This window comes from Rhineura floridana, chromosome 2 (assembly GCF_030035675.1).
Source record: "Rhineura floridana isolate rRhiFlo1 chromosome 2, rRhiFlo1.hap2, whole genome shotgun sequence".
Taxonomy (NCBI): domain Eukaryota; kingdom Metazoa; phylum Chordata; class Lepidosauria; order Squamata; family Rhineuridae; genus Rhineura; species Rhineura floridana.
The window spans coordinates 43,657,430-43,679,522 of NC_084481.1; the positions used below are offsets into that span (position 1 = coordinate 43,657,430).

General features: G+C 42.6%; 1 protein-coding gene across 4 annotated transcripts in view; it reads left to right on the forward strand.

The window, feature by feature from the left end:
- The first annotated feature begins 1,089 nt into the window (after positions 1 to 1,089).
- LOC133376405 (neurabin-1-like) overlaps positions 1,090 to 22,093 on the forward strand; it is an 82,416-nt gene continuing 61,412 nt past the window's right edge. For 3 of the 4 annotated variants that reach the window (XM_061608478.1, XM_061608480.1, XM_061608481.1), the window contains exons 1-2: positions 1,090 to 1,524; positions 2,450 to 4,359. In XM_061608478.1, coding sequence (XP_061464462.1) covers positions 2,710 to 4,359 — 1,650 coding nt within the window. In that variant the 5' untranslated portion in view covers positions 1,090 to 1,524; positions 2,450 to 2,709. Of the gene's footprint in view, positions 1,525 to 1,945; positions 2,364 to 2,449; positions 4,360 to 22,093 lie in introns of those variants that run through there. The other variant, XM_061608479.1, reaches the window with a different exon arrangement.

Genomic DNA, 22,093 nt, shown 5'->3' on the forward strand with positions numbered 1-22,093 from the left:
GCATCGCAATACTTAATGAAACTTACAGTTGTCACAGGATTGTAGCCAGTGGTGTAGTCATCTGGGGTCTCAGGGTGTCTTAGATCCTTTATGTTTTTGGAAGAAGGGTCCCAGCAGGGTCCCTATTACCTCCAGCAGCCTATGAGCCAGTTGATGTGAAAGGGAGTGTGTTAGCCACTGAGAAGAATCGTCTAACAAGCTTCCTTGTCCTCTCTTGCAGATTGGAGCCAATCAGAGAAAAAGGAGGCAAGTTAGCCACTAAGAAGATTCTTTTCAGTAGCTCTCTCCTCTCTTGCTTATAGATCCTAGGGATATCTGTTGTTGTGGGAGAGGGTGTTAACAAGGTTCTCATTCTCAACCTCACAGCAAAAAAGGAGGGAGGGTGTGTGGCCGTGACTAACACGAAGGGACTCTGCACTTCTGAATTTGCCACTACACTAATGTTTGTAGCTTCATATTGCAAGTCTGCCAGGTTAATTTGGAAGTTAGTCCCACTGATATCAATCAAGTTTACATCCAAATTAATGTGCATGGGATTACTACAGCAAATCTAGTTTCTCAGTGCCAGACACATAATGCTCTCTGGTTTAAATTACATGTGTTTTTTTTAAATTGAATGTAAACTGAATCACATCCATTCTATAAAATGTCAGTGGCATGTCCAGTAATCAGATTTATCTGTTATATATTATTAGGGTCAAAATATTTACATTTTTCCAATTTAAAATGTATATTTTGTCATGGAAAACATGAATAAAGGGTAGTTGGCAAACATAGCCCATTGGTTTCTGTTGCGATTGGAATTTAACTGCCAACCCCTTCCCCTCCCTCTATGGGTTGCTGTAAGGCGTCTTGAAAATGCAAATACGACGATAAACAGGTCTCAGGGATCTCCTTGTGTAGCAGAGAGAGCGTTCCAGATGCCAGCAGCAGCAGGGGGCAAGCTTGGAACAATAGACGCTACCCATCCAGACAGTTTTCCCTGGCCTTCCCTCGGATGGTATCGCCCAAACCCCTTGTCCCAGTATGGTATATCCCAACGGATGCAGGCGTTTCCTTTAGAACTTAGACGTGCTCGCTCCCCGCCCCCGGTCCCTCACCTCTGATCTCTCTCTCCCCCCCCCTTTTCGATCTCTTCCCTCGTGAGCTGCTCGCGCTCCACTGGATCTTCTCTTTGTGTTGGGGAGCGCGCGCCTACCCGCGCGGCCGGGGGGGAAGAAGAGAGAAAGAAATAATTTGAACTGTAAACTGGCCGTGCGGGCGGGCGCGCGAGACCGAGAGTCGAAGTGGTGATAGTGGAGGAGCGGGCGGGCGGGCGGATAGCTTGCGAGGGGGTGGAGTGACAAAAAAAGAGAAAAAAGCAGTAGTGGAAGAAGAAGAAGGAGCCCGGGGACAGTTGTTCGGGGCGGAGGGATAGACTGGATAACGTTGTGCTCGCCCGTTGGGAAAGCGCGAGCAGGAAGCTGGAAATAAACAGGCGGAGGGCACGATCCGCCGCGCGGGACCTGCGCCTTACCTCAGGCTGTAAGTTCGAAGGTTTGGGAAAGTTTTTACGGGGGGGGGATGTGAAGGAAAAACAATGAAAAAAAGAGCAGAAGCGGGGAGTTTTGTGGCGGTGATTCTATTGTGAGTCTCTGGAGTTGGCTGTCCCCTTCCTCTGCATTCCTAGTTCGGAGCAGGGAGGAGGGGCTCGTTACCCCCCCTTTTCACAAGGAAGTTTCAAGTTCGGGCCGAAATTGTTTGCATTCCTGCCTGGCCAGGGGCAAAGGGGCACCGAGATACCGGGTGAGGAAAGGCGGGGGCTGGCGGGGAGGGGGAGTGGTGGCGTCCACGTATTCCCGCCCCCTCCCCGTTTGTGCTTCAGAAATTGTGAACCAGGGATGATGATGGGCCTTTAAGGAACGGGCGAGGTATACTTTGAGCCAGAGAGAGAGAGAAGCCGACCTTGTTTGGACCTCCAGATTTGTTTTCAAACCAGAAAGTTTGCAGGGCGAGAACAATGTTTCTCTTGTGGAAGAGGCTCAGGCCTGCCTGGGAGTCGTATCCTGTGTCTTGGAACCCTTTCCTCTTCATCTCAGATGAGGAAGAGCTGGCTGTATTCAGTGCGAGGGAGGAAGAGGCACCTACTCTCCACATGCTTAAAGTCATTTGCTGCTGCTGCTGCTTACTTCACAAGTTATAGAGCTGAGCTTTGGCTTTGAAACCACATTCAGGGCAAAGCCCCCGTGAGCTTTGGCTCATGTTAACTCCTGAAATTCAGAGCTTGTATTTAGTCTCTGTTTGTTGCTCGTTTTTAATTTTTATTCTGTTTCCCCTTTGGCTGTTAGAACACAGTAGAGTTACATTTCTTGTTGCTCCTCAGGGTATGGAATTCCATTTGAGAGAGGTTGAAATACTTGGCATAAATGGGTGAGGTGGCCAGCTCATTAACTCTTCTTTTTTTTTGCAGATGGCTTTCTGGATAGGAGTAGATCAGCCATGGCGTTAGTATCCCGTTTTTCCAGATACATTCCTGGAGTGCTTGTTCTCTCTGTTTGTTCCTTTCTGTCTCTTCGCACAACTCACTTCAGTGCCTTCATGGAAGATTAAGCCTGTTCGAGGCGTCTTCCAGTCTCATTCTCCCTCCAGTCTGTAATAGTCTTGTATCAAGGCATTGTGAGAGGCAGCAAGGGCAACTGCTGTTGGTTTTCATTCCTCTCCCCACCGTGAATGATTGAAGGGTCTCTCCTTTTGACAATGATGAAGACTGAAGGCAAAGGAGAGAGGACTTTAAGAAGTGCTTCTCCACACAGAAACACCTATAAAGCTGACTTTCATGCTATTAAGTGCAGTTTTGATTCGGTGAACACTGATAGTGCTTCAAACAGATCTGGCTCTCAGCAAAAGCTGACCAGCTCATCCAATGGAGGAGGTAATGACCCACATGTTCGTGGCAGAGCTGTCTCTTATGGCAACAGAGTACATAAGATCAAAAACATGTTCATGCAGATGGGTGGCTCTTCCACTCTACCTTGTGAGAACAGCCCGCCCTCTGAGTCCAAGATCATCACCAAAACAGCTGCAACTGACCCTGCACCTCCTTCTCCCAGTAGCCCATCTTTCTACTTTGTTCAAAAATATAATTTCAATATTGACTCCATCCCTTGTAGTAGTTCCCAGGATTCTATATCTGCTACTTCATCTACTGACAAAATTATCTGCAGCAATGATGAAGGACATCTAGACAAAGCTGCCCTAGCTGAGAAGTTTTCTGAGACTAGGAAACTTTTTGAAAGAAACTTAAAAAAGCCAAGGTCCTTGGATAGAGGTACTCCCAGCAAAAGTGAAAGGACTGAAGATAGGAGGAGACATGGCTCTGCCTCTTCTGATTGCAGCAGTGTGGTTGATCACTTTAATTTCAATACTGAAGTTAGCTCTCAAGTCACCGGCACCGGAGACAAAGCAGAGAGTCAAGGAAGCAGTGAACACAAGCTGCAGCAGTCCAGCTGTAGATCCTCCTCACTGAATGCTGGGCCTATTTCTAGAAGACTGGAGAGTTACTTGGCTGACAGTGACAGTGAAGAGTCCAAAGACACTTTGAAAAATGAGGGTACTCTAAGTCCAGTCCAGTCAGCATTCTGCAGTTGGGAATCACCAGTGGTTAGGGAAGAACTATGCTTGAAGCAGAATCAGCCTGTTTTAGTACCTGCATTTTTGAGCAGCAGCAATGTTAGTGAAAGGGATGAACTGAGTAGGGTCACTGAGGAAGCACCCAAAAGAGAGCACCCAGCTTCTGAGTGGAATCAGCAGTATATTATTGGCACTTCCACTAAAGTGGATAGAGCCCCCATAAAAATCTCGCAGGTAGAAGTAGTCAGAGCTGAATTGATTGTGGTGCAGAATAAAACTTTAGAGAATGACAGTGAAATTGTGGGGGAAGTTAATGTTTGTCAGAAGGAGAAACCACTCCGATTCCCAAGTTGGGAAGGGGAAGGAAATGACCTCATATTTGAAGAAACAGAGGAACTTGGTGTGTGCAGTGAGGTCAATCAGAAAGGAGTAAGAGAGGTGGCTTCTCTGGATGAAGTTCAAACAAGAGAACGGGACTGTGTAGAACAAGTAGGAGATAGTGAAGAGGAAGAACAAGAAGTAGAACAGCCAAGAAATTGTGGATTTTCTTCCAGTGCTTTTGGGATAGAGAATGCAGCTTTTGATGATGACAGAGAAACAGAGACATATAGTCAGGGCCCTGAAGGAGAAGAAACTTTGCCAGAGGAGGAATACAATTATGCTAGTGATTATGATGAATTTCCTGGACTTTCCGAAGAAGAAGATCCTGATCCAGATAGGAAAGTAAAATTTTCCACAGCCCCAATCAAGGTAAAGTGTCACGAATAGCCTTATGTTTCTCCTTTTTTCCTAAGTTGATGATGTCGGTTCCAGAAGCTTAAATATTGTATAATTATTGTTGTTACTGGATTTAATTATAGTGATAAGTAATACTGAATGTAAGTAGAACCCCTTGGCTTGATCCATATGATTTGTTCAGAAGGCAGTCTCTTCCAAATGAATACACCTATAATTAGACTCAGTGGGTGATATCTATTGCTTCCTCTCCATTAATGGAAGGCATCCATCAGCAAAATGGTGGAGGTAGGCAATTTTTTATTACACCTTCTCCTTATACCCTCTGTGCTTCCTCAGAATCTGCTTCAGAGTGTTCCCCAAACCTCAAGAGCAGATTTTGAGGAGGCATGGGAGACTTCAGGTGAGAGAGGGAGTGGAGAATTGCCTCTTTTCTGCATTCTCCTGATCGATAACTTCAAGGAGGGGGGGGATGTTGCATATCACTCAAAGTATCTGAGGAATTCTTTGCTATTGGTGGCTAATGTTTGAAGATAACATTTAGAACGTTTAATAGTGAATAAATTGCTAGGCATGTACATAGATTACCATTTTAAGGCAGAAAAAAATAGCAGTACTGTGGATCTTTGGGAGTTACAGAATTATAGAAGGTTAGGGAAGGAATTGTATGTGTTCTGCTTTGATGTCAAATCACTTTTAACATGAAAGGTTTGCAACAGATGGCACTGCTAACCAAGATTGTCCTCAGTTACTTCTGTTAAGTGTGATGTGATTCTTCTGTCTTCCTAAAAAAGAGAGTGTCTTTGACTTTGGAAGTGAATAAGGTTCAAGTGCGGAACAGCTTTTTATAAAGCTTGACAGTTAACATTTAAAGCCAACCTTTGGGTCCCCAGATATTGCTGAACTACAACTCCCATCAGCTCCAGCCAGCATGACCAGGAATTCCTAATGGTTAGGAATTCTGGGAGTTGTAGTCCAGCAACATATGGGGACCAAAAGGTTGGGAAAGGCTGAAACAGTATTAGTTGGATGACACAAGGAATGCTTTATAAATTTAGATAGCTTAATTATATCTAGTACCTTTAATACTTGTGTATAGAACACAGTTTAGGCATCCATAATATGGATAATATAATATAATAATATCCATAATATCCATATTCACACTTTAGGATTTTTAGAAATATTTGTAAAATCTTCTTGTAATGTGCTGCTAATATTCAATAACTTTTGAACTTTAGTTAAATGTCTGAGACTGCCATTCTAAGCATGCTGATTGGGGAGCAGGTCCCATAGAAATTGGTGGGATTTAGTTCTGTATAAACATGCTTAGAATTATGGAGTAGGAGTAAAATTTCACAATTGCATTTGCCAGTTTCCCACATAAATTCTGTTCTATAGCTGTTTTGGATAACCAGAAATTGTAAGGCTCGTCATACATATACACAGTGTGCCTAATGCAGGGTAGGCATTGTGGTGTCCTTCAGATGTTGTGGGCTATAACTCTTTATCAGCCCTGACAGTTGGTTATGCTGGCTGGGGCTGATGGGTGTTGGAGTCCAAAACAGATGGAGGGCACTATGTTAGCTAGCCCTGCCATCATATATGTGAGTTTTACATGTTTTAATTCTGTTATTGCTGCAGTCAACAACAACAAAAATGAGCCAAGTTGATCCTAGGGCACATTCCTCAATAGATGACCAGTGAACTTGGCTCTGACTATACCAGTCACCTCAGGTGAATAGATGAAATTAATTCAATAGCTCCTTCTCACCTCTGAACAGTTAATTGGTATTGTCAAAATTGACTGTGGACCTAGCTAGACATGGGATTAAATATGGCTTTGCATTTAATGTGCAGTGTTTGCTTTTTTAAAAAATGTGAATAGCAACAGCTTTGAAGGGGGGTCCGATAATTATTTGGTTTTCAGCAGACATGGGGAAGAATTTAACATTTTCCTCTCGCGTTATGATCCTGAGAAAAATCCCTTCTCGGAATATACTGTTTGCATTGGGAGGAAATTCCCCATCATATGCTAACGGAGAATTTCCAAGTGAAAATAGCGCTTTTATAGTAGAGATTTTCCTCAGACTCATAGTAGGGAAAGAAAAGGTTAAATTCTCCCCCATGACTGCTGCTTATCAGATCCCCCACCACCCCAGTACAAAACAAAACCTGCATGTTAAATGCAAGACACATTTACTGTTGCATCTACTTTGGCCCCATACTGATCATTTATTTACTCACCATGTGGCTGCAGATATTTTCACTGCAGCCCGGTACTATGCATAGATCTTTGAACTGATGATTGTATTCTTATCCCAATAAAGTGAACAAATAAGTGGTATATAAATGTCTTAAATAAATAAATAAAATAAATATATATTGGTAACTATATCTTGCAGTTCAGTTCTGTGTTCAAGTAGTACTTTCAAAGGGGCATTCTGAAGATGTGAGGAAATGAAATGTGCCGTTTAGTTGAAAAAGCTATAATTTAATATCATCTCAGCATCAGTTAACTTCCGGAAACTTATGAAACATATGTGAAGAAGGAACTGCTCTGGATTGCACCCAGTTGTTGGGCTTTTCCAAATCCTCATTCATAGCCCATGGGCAAACCTGAGGTAAACTAATGTTGAGAAGTGATCATCATCTCTCATATCTTTGTAAATTTTAGGGAGTTAGTATTTGTTTTAGTGAAGAATTACTACAATACTGAAAACGATATATACAAATAACAATCTATGTCAGCGATTGTAAATGAGGAGCTTGTGGTTTGTTCTGTGTGTTTACAGAATCATATGTATAGTGTGTGTATAAAAAAAATCAACATACATCTTTCCTGTTCTTTCTCTGGCATTTGCTACCTTGGGCCAAAATGTTTTTACTTTGTCTCAGGAAACATCCGGTTTTGCCTTTTGCCAGTAGGTTTTCTTAAATTTCAGGCAAAATACTTGATTCCATAGTAAAATGTAATATAGCAGACATAACATTGTGGTTCAGAGATTGGAAGTGGGCTGAAAGCTCTTGCACTCCTTTTGCCAGCTTCCTTCCTTTCATGGCATAATTATCTCCTTTGTCATTGTTTACATCTGCACCAGCCTTAACAATAGTTAACTGAAAAAGCTTCCTTCTTTATTAATGATTGCAAATCTGCTTCAAATCTTTTTAAGGTGGGATCTGGTTAGTGTTCCATTATTAGAGGTGGTGAAGTAAAATGCTTGAACTAGAGTTAAGAATGACAGGAGAAGGGAGCTGGGAATTTGAGCTAGAGAAGCGACAAGAAATTAGTGAGCCTGTGGCTTGCTTGTTGATCTCTTAACCACGGTGGCCCAGTTCATATGTCATACGGCTGATGGCTTACTGTGAAAAGCAGTGGGCTAACAAAAACTGGCTAATGCTCCTGCTTTACTCTTTACCTGGTGCAAGTGTGAGCAACAAGTAATGAAGCTTGACTTAGTATGATCTTTGAAAGTGGTTTCCAGAACAAACTACAATAAGCAAACCACGTAGGTGTAGTACTACATCACAGGTGTGGTAAACTCATCTTTGTGTGATGGTGTGTTGCCCACTGCCCTTAAAGAGGCAATGGTGTATCCACTTCTTAAAAAGCCCACTTTGGACCCAATGCAGTGTAACAACTATAGACCAGTCGCCAACACTCCTTTCTTGGCAAAGATGGTGGAGAATGTGGCTGTAGAGCAACTGCAGGCATTCCTGAATGAGGCTGATTATCTAGATTCACTACAAACTGGATTCAGATGGATAATCTTTATCATGAGAGAGACAAAGGGAGTGTGATCCCATTACTTCTGTTCGATCTCTCAGCAGCCTTTAATACCATTGACCATAGTATCTTCCTGGACTGACTCAATGGGATGGTTACCAGAGGCACTGTATTATGGTGGTTCTGCTCTTACCTTCAAGAACATGTCCAGAGAGTAGGCCCCTGGCATTTGTGCTCTGGTGTTCCGCAGGGTACTATTCTTTCCCCAGTGCTATTTAACATCTGTGTGAAGCTGTTGGAAGCAGTCATTAGGAGTTTAGAGCACACATCTCTGTTTCTTCATAAAATCTTAATTGGGAGGCTATGAACGCTCTGGATCAGTGTCTGAATGCTGGGTTGGGCTGGATGAGGGCCAATAAACTGTGCTTCAATCCTGGGAAGACGAGGCTCTTTGAGTAGGTGGTTCCCATGTCCAGAAGATAGGCAAGTTACTCTGGATGAGGTCATGCTCCCTCTGAAGGAACAGATCCATAGCTTAGGGGTACTCCTGGATTCAAGTTTGACACTAGAGACCCAAGTATCCTCTGTGGCTAGGACTGCCTTTTACCAGCTCTGGCTGGTTTGTTAGTTACAGCTGTTCCAGGACAAGGATATGATGACCACTATAGTCCATGCATTCAGAAGTTTCAGCTGGTGCAAAATGTGGTGGCCAGACTGATGAGGGCATGTGGTGCACTGGCTACCCATCTAATACCAAACCAGGTTCAAGGTCCTTGTACTAATTTACAAAGCCCTGAATAACGTAGGTCCATGGTACCGTAGGGACTGCCTGAGCCCTTATATCTCAGCTCAGTCACTAAAATAATCTGCAGGAGCAGCGCTGCTCATTCCCCAAGTTGGTGAGGCACATTTAACGTCGACATGAAATCTAGTCTTCATTGTTACTAGTCCAGGTCCCTCGAATGCTCTGCCTACAGAGATTCAGCAGGCTCCTTCTGTTTTAAACACCTGCTGAAAATTTTATGTTCTGCCAGGCAATTAAAATGTCTTTTTGCAGTAGTTGAGCTTTGTTTACTGCATTTTAAAATGGTTTTTACTGTTTGGTTTTTATCTGTTGCAAACAGCTTTAATTTTTTTAAATGAAATAGCAGTATAAAAATGTGTATAAATAATAAATAAGTACAAATTTCAGCTTCATGAACGTTGTTTGCAACCCATGATCCTGGATTTGGACATCATACTAAGCCAAGCTTCATGGCTTATTGTTTCCATTTCTGCTGGGAAGGAGCAATGCAGGAGTGAGTGGGTAGTGTGCAGTAGCATTAACTATGGCGTACCATGATGTGAAAACTGGGCCAGTGAATCTCTTAACATATTTAAAAGTTTTTTTTTAAAAGCCAACAAGTAGTAGTTCAGTTGAAGCTGAACTGTGGATTCATGACTACTGTTCTACATGTTGAGTCAAATCAATCTCTCCCTGAATGACGGACATCACTGAATTTTTCCTATAGTTGGCTGTTGTTTTTTGATCAGCAAAATATATGTATTATTATTATTATTTATCCACCCTTCACCCAGAGGTCCTAGCGCAGATTACAACAATGTAAAAACATAATTAAAACAGTTAAAAACCTAAACAACATCACAGAACATTGGGTAGGTCCTAAAAATACACATCTCAAGAGTTGTCAAAGCCAGGGTAAAGAGATGCATCTTCAGCATTTGCCAGAAGTTGTACAAGGAAGTTGCCAGATGCACCATGGTGGGGAGGGAGTTCCACAGCTTAGGTGCTGCCACAGAGCATGCTCCCTCATGGCCACCATCCTCCAAGCTTCCAAGGGTGGCAGAACAACCAAAAGGGCCCCTCTGCTGATCTCAACACCCAAGAGAGTCTGTAGGGAAGTACAGGAATACCTTGCATTAACGTACTCAATGGGACCAGAGTGAGTACGTAAACTGAAAATGTCCTTAAAGTGAAGCACTACCTTTTAAAACTTTTTTTTTACCTCTCCTTCATGCAGAACCTCAAAGCCCCGCTCTAAAGCCTCTGCTACTACGCTGCCGCGCCTCCCAGCTGATCGTGATCACGCCTCCCAGCTGATTTGCGGTGGCGTGATCGCGTCTATTTCCACCCCCATGCACTACCTTTTTAAACTTTTTTTTACCTCTCCTTCATGCAGAGCCTCAAAGCCCCGTGCTAAAGCCTCTGCTGCTGCACTGCTGCGCCTCTCAGCTAATCGCGATCGCGCCTCCCAGCTGATTTGTGGTGGCGTGATCGCATCTATTTCCACCCCCATGCACCATTAAGTGTCCGTAAGTGTGAAGCAAGCATATGTAAACAGGGGCATGGTGGAGTATGGAGTATGTCCGTAAAAGTGAGTGTACATTAAGTGAAGGTCTGTATAGCGGGGTATTCCTGTAGACGATCTTTCAGATATTTGGGACCCAAGTCGTTTAGGGCTTCAAACACTAACTTGAGCACCTTGAACTGGGCCCAGAAACAAACTGGCAACCAGTGCAGCTGTTTTAAAACAGGAGTTATATGAATTCTAAAGGGAACCCCAGCCAGTAATCTGGCTGCTGCATTTTGGACCAGTTGAAGTTTCCGAGTTGTCTTGAAGGGCAGCCCCACATAGAGCGCATTGCAATAATCCACTCTGGAAGTTACCAGAGCATGAAACACTGTGGCCAAGTCTTTTCTGCCAAAAGGGGCCAAAGCTGGCGAACCAGCTGGAGCTAGAAAAAGGCACTCTTAGCCACTGAGGCCACCTGAACCTCCAATGACAGTGCTGGATCAAGGCATACCTCCAGGTTGTGGACCTGCTCCTTCAGGAAAGAGCAACCCCATCCAGAACAGGCCATCTTCCCACTTCCAGGACATGAGAACTCCGGATACATAACACTTGTCTTTTCAGGATTCAGCCTCAATGTATTGGCCCACATCCAGTCCATCACTGCCTCCAGACACCTGTTCAACACCTCAGCTGCCTCTCCTGATTCAGATGGAATAGAGAGGTAGAGCTGAGTGTCATCTGCATGTTGATGGCACCTCACTCCAAATCTCCTGCTGACAGCTCCCAGTGGCTTCATATAGATGTTAAATAGCATGGGGGCAGGGGTGTAACCATCCAGGGTCTCAGGTGTGTGTCTTAGTCCCCTTAGTTTTTTGGGAGCAGAGTCTCTATGTCTCCAGCATCCTATGAGCCAACTGACATGAAAGGGGAGCGAATTAGAATCTTTTAACATGCTTCCTTGTCCTTTCCTGGTGACTGGAGCCAATCAGAGGGAAAGGAGGTGAGTCAACCAGTGAGAAGACTGTTTTCATGCTTACAGGCTCCTAGGGACTTCTTCTGTTGTGGGAGAAAACATTAACAAGGATTTCATTTTCAACCCAGCAGCAGCAAAAAAAAAGAAAATAAACAGAAAAAAAGGTGTGTGTGTGTGGCTGTGATTATAATGAAGAGACCCTGCACTTCTGAATTTGCCACTATACTACTGCATGGAGGACAAGATGGAACCCTGCGGAACACCACAGGATAATTCCCATGATGATGGACAGTAGCCTCCTAAAACTACTTTTTGGAAGTGGCACAGTGCCCCCAACCTCCACCTCCTCAAGACATTCCAGAAGGGTACTGTGGTCAGCAGCATTAAAAGCCACTGTGAGATCAAGGAGAACTAGCAGGGTTGCATTTCCCCTGTCTCTCTCCTGAAAGTTGTCATCAACTAGAGCAACCAAGGCAGTTTCAGTGCCATGGCCAGGCCTGAAGCCAGACTGGAACAGATCCAAATAATCAGTTTCCTCCAAGCATGCTTGAAGCTGGACCACCATCATCTTAAACACCTTGCCCAAAAGACAATGTTTGGCACTAGGTGATAGTTGTTTAACACTTCTGGGTCTAGGGAGGTCCTCTTAAGGAGGGACGCACCACCACCTCCTTCAAGGCAGATGGTACCTCCCCCTCCTCCAGCAAAGCATTAATCAGTGCCTGGATCCACCCAGTCAGTCTCCTATTGCTAGTTCTCAGCAGCCAGGATAGCAAGGGTCAAGGGGGCAGGTAGTGGACTGCACTTCTTCAAGCAGCTTGTCCACATCCTCAGGCAGCAATAATTAAAACTGATCCAATACAGGTGGAACAGACAGTGCTCTGGACGCCTACGTTGGACTTGCTCTGTGGCATCCAACTCTGTCTGAATCTGATCAATTTTGTCCTTAAAGTGCCTTGCAAAGTTGTTACAGCAGGCCTCCGAGGGTATCAGAGCAACACTCTGTTGGCCAGATGACAAAAGCCCATTCACCACTCAGAAAAGCTCTGCCAGCTGGCTACTTGCAGACACTATAGTAGCAGAGAAGTAAGCTTTCTTCGACACCACCACTGCCACATGGTAGGCACGATAGTGTAGCCTTACCCGTGTTTGGTCAGGTTCAGACCGAGATTTGCGCCACCTGCACTCCAGTCGCCAACCCTCCTGTTTCATCACACACAGATCGCTGGGATACCAGGGTGACCTATGTGCTCCACAGCAACGGCGGGGGCACTCAGGAGCAATTGTATCAATGGCTCTATGAACCTCACCATACCACAATGAGACAAGCCTTGGTAGGAGCACCAGCCATGCCAGCTGGAAAAATCCCCAGAGCATTCAGGAATCCACCAGATTCCGTAAGTCTCTGAGGGCGGATCATCTCAATGGGTCCCCCAGCCTTGCAGAGTGGAGTAGCTTTCCTGCTAGTTGCATACACAGAAATGAATGTCAGTTCTTGTGTCCTACTTTTCGCAGCTGGGGGAGTTTTTATAGATTATTGTGTTTTATTTTAATTGAATATTAGTCTGAGCTGCAAATTTTAAGATATTAGTATTTGTTTTAGTGAAGTCTTACTATAACATTGGAAATTATATATACAAATAGCAATCCATGTTAGTAATTGTAAATGAGTAGATTGTGGTTTGTTTGTTTGTGATTACAGAATCTCAAAAATCTTCCTAACTGATTTTTGTGCACCACCAGCAACTCTCTCATTTAGGTGGTGATTTGAACTGTCATTAGACACCACATCTTGTTATCAGTTCTTTACATGAGCTGCCACTTTTTTTCTCTGCTGCTTTATTTCTGCTTTTGCTAGTGCGGAAAGTGTAGCAATATTCCCCAACCTGCGTGTTATCTTGTAATTGACACAGGTGTGCAGAATAGCTCATACTGAAGTTCTTCTCTTGCTCTGCACTCAGCTGGTTAGGATTGTGCCAAGTTCTATTGCTTTCTTCTTTTGAGATTTTGTATGTAGGGGGTCCTGGATAGAGCCATTCAAAATGTATACAGTTGTAAACAATTACTATGGTAGGCATAAAGAAACTAACTTTCACCAAGAATAATCACAATGTAGTGTTTTTGATATTTGTTTTAAAAGTTTGACATTACCTATTTCATATCATACCAACATTTTCCAATGGGGGTCTTTGGGACATTCTTGCCCCTTACTTGTATCATGCCTGAGAGGCCCTTGTCTTGTGCTACATTGCACAGCTTACTTTTTCTGTTGAACACCCATGGCTCTTGTGGCTTAAAATATGGAATTCATAATTGTTTAAAAAGTTCAGGTTTTAAAACTGGCAATAATTTTTATAATATAAATGTCAACAGTTTTAATGTCAGTACAAGGCTTTGGTAAGGAGTCATTTACAGTGCGATCTTAAGTATGTCTGCCCAAGTGAGTCCTGCTGAATTCAGTGGGAAGTAAATACCAAGTAGGTGTATAGAATTGCAGCCTAAGTCACCAGCATTGAAGAAGGATGAATTAAAATAAATGGCAATAAAGATTAGAAATGTTCTCATTTGCTGTGACCAATGTTATGAAATGATGTTGGAAGAGCCTTTTTGGGGGTGAGGAGAGATTGTGATTGGTTGTTACAAGAACCAGTGCCTGTACTTGCTTTTTTCCTTTTCCTTCACCATCCCTTTTTCTTTGCCATGCTTTTTAGGCCCCAGTGTGGCTTTGTAAGCCACTATGGGACCCTTTTCAGTGAAAGAGCAGGGTAACAATGCAAATGTGGAAGCCTTCCTCTGTCAAGAAAATTCATTCAAACTTCTCCCATATTAGTGAAACGATAATGAGAGAATTTTTGTTTTGTGTTTTGGTAGTAGTTTGATAAAAGGAAAAAGGAACAACTGTGGCAGTAAAAATGAAGTATGAAGAACTTCTTAATTTGGTGCTTCAGTTGTGGTTTATGAACCTGGTAACGATAATAGTGACAAGAACCAAGTTCTAGAATGGTTCTTTGAAAATATAAGGTTGAAAAATGATTTTAATGAGGAAATAAAAATGTACAAGGGAAGAAACTCCCTTGACTCAGACTTGTTTTTCTCCTTTGCTGTGGATCATACAAATGTGGAACAGGTATTTGATATTATTCCTATTTTTTCAGTTAAGAAGGTATAAATACAAGCATCTGGGAGAGATTCCAATTCTATACAGCAGTTATGTGTTGGTACAACACATCACACTTTTTGAGGGTGGTTTGAATAAAGTACTCTGCAGTGATTGTTTCATGTTTGATGAAAAGTTGTAAGGTTTTTTGCTACCTGGTGGAGAAGACTTCTGAGTGCAAGTGTATCCCAGGTCCCAGGTGATGGTCTGAAGGCACATGAGGCCAGCACCCTGCTGAAGCTAAGCAGGGTCAGGTCTGGTCAGTGCCTGGGTGGGAGACCGCCTGGGAACCATATGTAAGCCACCTTGGGTTTCTATCAGGAAAAGAAAGGTGGGGTATAAATGCAATAAATAAATAAATAAATACCTAGCAAGAAGTTTATTGGTCATTCCTGTGGATTATGCAAAGAAAGGGAGAAAGGCAGTCTCATCAAACATTTGTATCCTTTTGGCTTGTTTGAAGTATACTTTCTCTTATCTTGCTAAAAGCTACACATGTCTTAGAATCATAGAATAGTAGAGTTGGAAGGGGCCTATAAGGCCATCAAGTCCAACCCCCTGCGCAATGTAGGAATTCAAATCAAAGCATTCCCGACAGATGACTGTCCAGCTGCCTCTTGAATGCCTCCAGTGTCGGAGAGCCCACTACCTCTGTAGGTAATTGATTCCATTGTCGTATGGCTCTAACAGGAAGTTTTTCTTGATGTCCAGTTGAAATCTGGCTTCCTGCAACCTGAGCCCATTATTCTGTGTCCTGCACTCTGGGACGATCGAGAAGAGATCCCGGCCCTCCTCTATGTGACAACCTTTCATGTACTTGAAGAGTGCTATCATATCTCCCCTCAGTCTTTTCTTCTCCAGGCTAAACATGCCCAGTTCTTTCAGTCTCTCCTCATAGGGCTTTGTTTCCAGTCCCCTGATCATGCTTGTTGCCCTCCTCTGAACCTGTTCCAGTTTGTCTGCATCCTTCTTGAAGTGCGGAGACCAGAACTGGATGCAGTATTCAAGATGAGGCCTAACCAGTGCTGAATAGAGGGGAAATACAGGAATACCCCGCTATATGGACCTCACTTTAAGGACACTCGCGAGTAGGGACATACTTACAGTAGAACCATTCCCCTGTTTACGTATGCTTGCTTTGTAAGAATGGACACTTAACCGTTGGTTGTGGCCTGTTCTTTCGGTGCGTGGGGGGGTGGAAAGAGACGCGACCGCAAATCAGCTGGGACGTGCGATCGTGATCAGCTGGGAGGCGCGATTGCAATCAGCTGACAGGTGCTGCAGCGCAGCAGCAGAGGCTTTACGAGGGAGAGGTGGCAAAGTGGCGGCACAAGTGAAAAAGGGTAGTGCTTCACTTTAAGTACATTTTCGGTTTACGTACTTGCTCTGGACGCATTGCGTACGTTAATGCGGGGTATTCCTGTAATACTTCACGCGATTTGGAAACTATGCTTCTGTTAATGCAGCCTAAAATAGCATTTGCCTTTTTTGCAGCCACATCACACTGTTGGCTCATATTCAGCTTGTGATCAACGACAATTCCAAGATCCTTTTCACATGTCGTACTGCTGAGCCAAGTATTCCCCATCTTATAACTGTGCATTTGGTTTCTTTTTCCTAAGCATAGAACTTTTCATTTATCCCTGTTGAATTTCATTCTGTTGTTTTCAGCCCAATGCTCCTGCCTATCAAAGCTCCCTTTGAATTTTGTTTCTATCTTCCACGGTATTAGCTATGCCCCCCAATTTTGTATCATCTGCAGATTTGATAAGCATGCTCTGTACCTCCTCATCCAAGTTGTTAATAAAAATGTTGAAGAGCACTGGGCCCAGGACCAAGCCCTGTGGTACCCCACTTGTTACTTAGGCCCAGTTTGAGAAGGAACCATTGATAAATACTCTTTGAGTGCGATTCTGGAGCCAACTGTGGATCCACCTGCCAGTTGTTCCATCCAGCCCACATTTAGCTAGCTTGCTAATCAGGATATCGTGGGGCACTTTGTCAAAAGCTTTCCTGAAGTCGAGGTATATTATGTCCACAGCATTCCCACAGTCTACAAGGGAGGTTACCCGGTCAAAAAATGAGATAAGATTAGTTTGGCAGGATTTGTTCTTATAACAGTATCAACTGGTTTCCTCAAACGTGATTTTTTTAAAAAAACAACAACCACCACAGCATAATTCTTTGGGGATATATTTTTCATTGTCAAAGGGGTTTGAAAATGGTTTGGTGCAGAGTTGGAAAATATATAGAAAGTCTGCCTTATACCAAGTCAGACCACTGGTCCACATAGCTCAGTATTGTCCACACTGACTGGTGGTGGCTGTCTAGGATTTCATATGGAGGCTCTTCCCAATGCTTTCTGGAGACATCAGAGATTGAACCTGGGACCCTCAAAGGTCATCTAATGGCAGGTATCTCTCTGCTACAGCATCCCTGATCGGTGGCTATCCAGCTATGCTTAAAAACCTCTAACAAAGGAGAATCCACCACCTTCTGAGGCAGTGTGTTCCTCTGTCAAACAGCTCTGTTAGGGACTTCTTCCTAATGTTTAGTCTACATTCTTTTTCTTGTAATTTGAATCAGTTGGTTTGGATCCTGCACTCCGAAACAACAGAAAATAAACTCACAAACAACATTGTTTTTGAGCTGGAAGTGAAGGGCTTCGAAATTTTTTAACCTGTTAGCTCCATGGTCCTCGTTTAGGATGCACACCTTAACATGGTGAGTGGGTTTGAGAGTGTTGAAGAAGCTGAGAGCAATGCCGTCAGGAGCCTAGACCAAGAGGCTAGACGCCTAGCAGGGGCACCCAGGGCGGAATGGTCAAAGCTGAGACACCAGACTAAGATGCATTCAAACTCGGAGGAAGGCAATGGTAAACCACCTCTGAATACCTCTTACCACGAAAACCCTATGAACAGAGTATCAACCAACCAATCAATCAATTTTATTGCTTTTAGCCAATGGCCATCGCAAATACAAATACAGATGAGGTACACAAAGTGATAAAAAAAAACGTTAAAACTCCGGGTTAGTGGCCAACAAATTAGGTATGACAACAGAGTATGCAAAATGCAACACAAGATAGTGCTGGAAGATGAGACCCCCAGATCAGAAGGCACTCACTGAGCTACTGGGGAAGAACAAAGGACAAGTACGAGTAGCGCTGTGACTAATGATGCAGCTGGGTCAAAGCCGAAAGGAAGCCCAGAGGCTGATGCGCACAGATGCGAAAGGAGAGTCTGGAGTTGTACGACGCACACAATAGGAACATGGAATGTGAGAAGCATGAACCAGGGAAAGTTAGAAATTGTCAAGCAAGAAATGGAGCTTATCAACATTACAATACTTGGCGTGAGTGAATTAAAATGGACTGGAATGGGACATTTTCAATCAGGCAACTACAAAATATTTTATGCAGGAAATGAGAAATCAAGAAGAAATGGGGTTGCTTTAATAGCGAGAAGTGATGTAGCAAAAACAATTAGGAGCTACAACACAAGGTCTGAGCAAGTGATATCAATGAGATTAAACGGGAAACCTATTAACATAACCATCATCCAAGTCTACGCTCCAACATCAAACGTAGAAGAAGAACTGGAGAGATTTTACGTAGAAGTACAGGAGGAAATTGATCACACACCAAAACAAGTTGTGTTGATAAGCATGGGGGACTGGAATGCAAAAGTAGGGAACAGAGAAGAACTAGGAATTGTGGGGAAATGGGGCTTATGAGATAGAAATGAAGCAGGAGAAAGTCATTGAATTCTGTGAAGCCAATAATTTGTTTCTTGTAAACACATTTTTTGAGCAACCAAAAAGATCACTATATACGTGGACATCACCAGATCGTCAATATAGGAATCAAATTGATTATATAATTGGAAACAGAAGATGGAGAAGTTCCATACTTTCTGCAAAAACAAGACCAGGAGCAGACTGCGGTACAGATCATGAACTGATCGTATTGAAAATCAGAGTAAAGCTAAAGAAGAACAACAAAGCAATCATAATGCCAAAATACAATTTAAATAACATTCCAGAAGAATATAAAGATCAAATAAGGAACAGGTTTGAGGCTTTAAACTTAGTTGACAGAGAACCAGAAGAACTATGGAGTGAAGTCAGGGACATTATCAGGGAAGAATGCAGAAAGACAATACCTCTTGTTAAAAAGAGAGAAAGACCTCAATGGATGACTGAAGAAACTCTTAAAATGGTTAAAGAGAGAAGGAAAGCAAAAGCAAAAGATGATAGAAACACGGTCAGAACCCAAAATGCAACTATACAATGACTAGTACGTAAGGACAAAGAAAACTATTACAATAGTTATTGTATAGAAATAGAAAAGGACAACAAAATGGGAAGAACAAGAGCCCTATTCCAAAAGATTAGAGAAATGAAAGGGAAATTTAAACCAAGAGTAGAGATGTTGAATAATCAACGGGAACACACTGACTGACCGAGATGAAATAAAAGGAAGATGGAAGCAATACACTGAAGAACTCTATAAAAGAGATGCCAGGATGACAGATTCATTCATGGAGGAACCATATGATGAAGAACCAGAAATTTTAGAATGTGAAGTGAAAGCTGCTCTTAAAATTCTTGGAAGAAACAAATCACCTGGAATACCAATAGAGTTGCTACAAGCTACTGAGACTGAATTTGTCCAAATTTTGACAAAAATCTGTCAAGAAATATGGAAAACTAAACAATGGCCCACAGACTGGAAGCGTTCGATATATATCCCACTTCCAAAGAAAGGGGATCCCAGGGAGTGCAGTAATTACTGAACTATTGCCTTAATATCCCATGCAAGTAAAGTAATGCTCAAGATCCTACAACAAAGGCTCTTACCATATATGGAGCGAGAAATGCTAGACATCCAAGCTGGATTTAGAAAGGGAAGAGGCACCAGAGATCATATCGCAAACATACGTTGGATAATGGAACGGAGCAAGGAATTTCAGAAGAAAATCACCCTGTGCTTTATAGACTACAGCAAAGCCTTTGACTGTGTAGATCATGAAAAACTATGGAATGCTTTAAAAGAAATGGGGTGCCACAGCATCTGATTGTCCTGATGCGCAAGAGGCTACTGTCAGGACAGAATATGGAGAAACCGATTGGTTCCCCATCTGAAAGGGTGTGAGACAGGGTTGTATTTTATCACCCTATTTATTTAATCTGTATGCAGAACATATCATACGGAAAGCGGGATTGGACCAAGATGAAAGAGGTGTGAAAATTGGAGGGAGAAACATCAATAATTTAAGATATGCAGACAATACCATACTACTAGCAGAAACCAGTAATGATTTGAAATGTATGCTGATGAAAGTTAAAGAGGAAAGCACAAAAGCAGGACTACAGCTGAACGTCAAAAAGACTAAAGTAATGACAACAGAAGATTTATGCAACTTTGCAGTTGACAATGAGGATATTGAACTTGTCAAGGATTATATCAATACCTTGGCACAATCATTAACCAAAATGGAGACAATAGTCAAGAAATCAGAAGAAGGCTAGGACTGGGGAGGGCAGCTGTGAGAGAACTAGAAAAGGTCCTCAAATGCAATGATGTATCACTGAACACCAAGATGTTGTTGGAATACAACTACCATGAATCGTGACTGTTGGCTGTGTGGGCCAACATGAGAGTTTCAGCTCATGAAAGTTGGAGACCAACAGCATCTGGATTTCCCACCTCTACTGCAGATGGTGACGAAATTTTCAGAGCAAATTGAGAAGACACATTTTTATAGAAAAAGATCTTAGTGACTTAAATGAGCCCATGTTTAAATTAACAGAAATAGAATTCCATATATGTTACAGATGACTACTAACTGCCTTGGTTATTTATTAGGGGCTCACCTGGCAGAAGTGGAACAAGATCTGGAGAAAAAGAAGCAAGTTAAAATAGCTTACATTGGAATGTTCATGCCGTCCGTATTGATTTAGGTTCCCACAGCATTAACAAGACATATTATACTGAGCCTTACTGAAGTTTTAATAACCACAGTCTCTGTCCTAACTGTAACTTGTTGCTTGTGAATGAAATGTCTTTATGAAAGGCTGTGGGTTGTTTTGGGGCAAACATTCATTCCAAACTGATGACACAAGTATTAAGCTCTTGGAACTCTGAAAGCAAAGTACATTGAAAGCTAAAATTTGTAATTAAGGTCAACTGAAAACAGTAGGTGATACCCAACGTAGTGCTTCAACACTATATTAACCACCACCTTACTGGGTATCTTTGGACAAAACAAATGTTGCACAGAGTAATTGCAAGAGCCTCACTCTCTTCTTTCATCTGTCACAAGTGAAATAGAACTTTTACATCTGACCCATCCAGGAAATGTGTAACCTAAAGCCACTGGGTGCTATCAAATATTAGTTGTAGTTAGAATAGAAATCAGTGCATTTGAGTGAATTAATTTTAGTGGTGCAACTCCAAGTATGGCTTAGTTGGGTAAGTCATAGTTGGAGTTGCACTACTAAAATTAATTCACTCAAATGCACTGATTTCAATAGGTCTATTCTAACTACAATTAATGTTTGATAGCACCTAGTAGCTTTAGGTTACCCATTTCCTGGATGGGTGAGATGCAAAAGTTCAATTTCACTTGTGACAGATGAAAAGAGAGAGTGAGGCTCTTGCAGTTACTCTGTGCAACATTTGTTTTGTTCAAAGGCACCCAGTAAGGGTGGTGGTTAATATAGTGTTGAAGCACTAAGAGGAGTTGCTTTCTCTTGAGAGTGTGGGTGGAAAGAGGGAGAACTTGGTAGATGTTACTTGTGTTTTCAGAATCTAACTTGGGTATAGGAAATTTCTTTTAGGGCCCTTTCCTGTTGGCAAGCAAATTGCACCATGACACATACATGAGTTTTGCACACTTTCTCTTCATGGAAGTACCAGCCTTGAGTCTATACATAAAAATAACTTTATATTCCTTTCTGCCTCTTGTTTTTCTTCGGTGTAAATTCAGTCCATTAGAAGTTCTTGTCTGGTAAGCTTCATAGTTCCTGTAGCAATTTGTGTTGGGTGTGTATGTGTGAAAGGGAGAACAGCATTTATTTTAGCTACTTGCGCAAGTCAATCTAGGTATAGCGCTGCCCTGATCCCTACCCTACTGAAAATGAAATGGACTGCCTTGGAGTCGATCCCGACTTATGGCGACCCTATGAATAGGGTTTTCATGGTAAGCGGTATTCAGAGGAGGTTTACCATTGCCTTCCTCTGAGGCTGAGAGGCAGTAACTGGCCCAAGGTCACCCAATGAGCTTCATGGCTGTGTGGGGATTTGAACCCTGGTCTCCCAGGTCGTAGTCCAACACCTTAACCACTATACCTCCAGCCACTCAGTTTTCTTTTAACTGAACCTCTGAGTATGTAATCTCAACAGTTCACCTTTTGTCGCCTTTTTTGGTAGAGAAGCAGGATTATTATTTTTTTACAAAGACAATTTATTCTTAGGACCAAAATGAAACATCCAACCATTAATCTGTCTCTGCAACATGAACCTTGAGAATGAAACAGTTCAGTTAATAGTGTTATGGATTTGAGGTTGAGATGGGTGGTTTCTATGAGTCCTC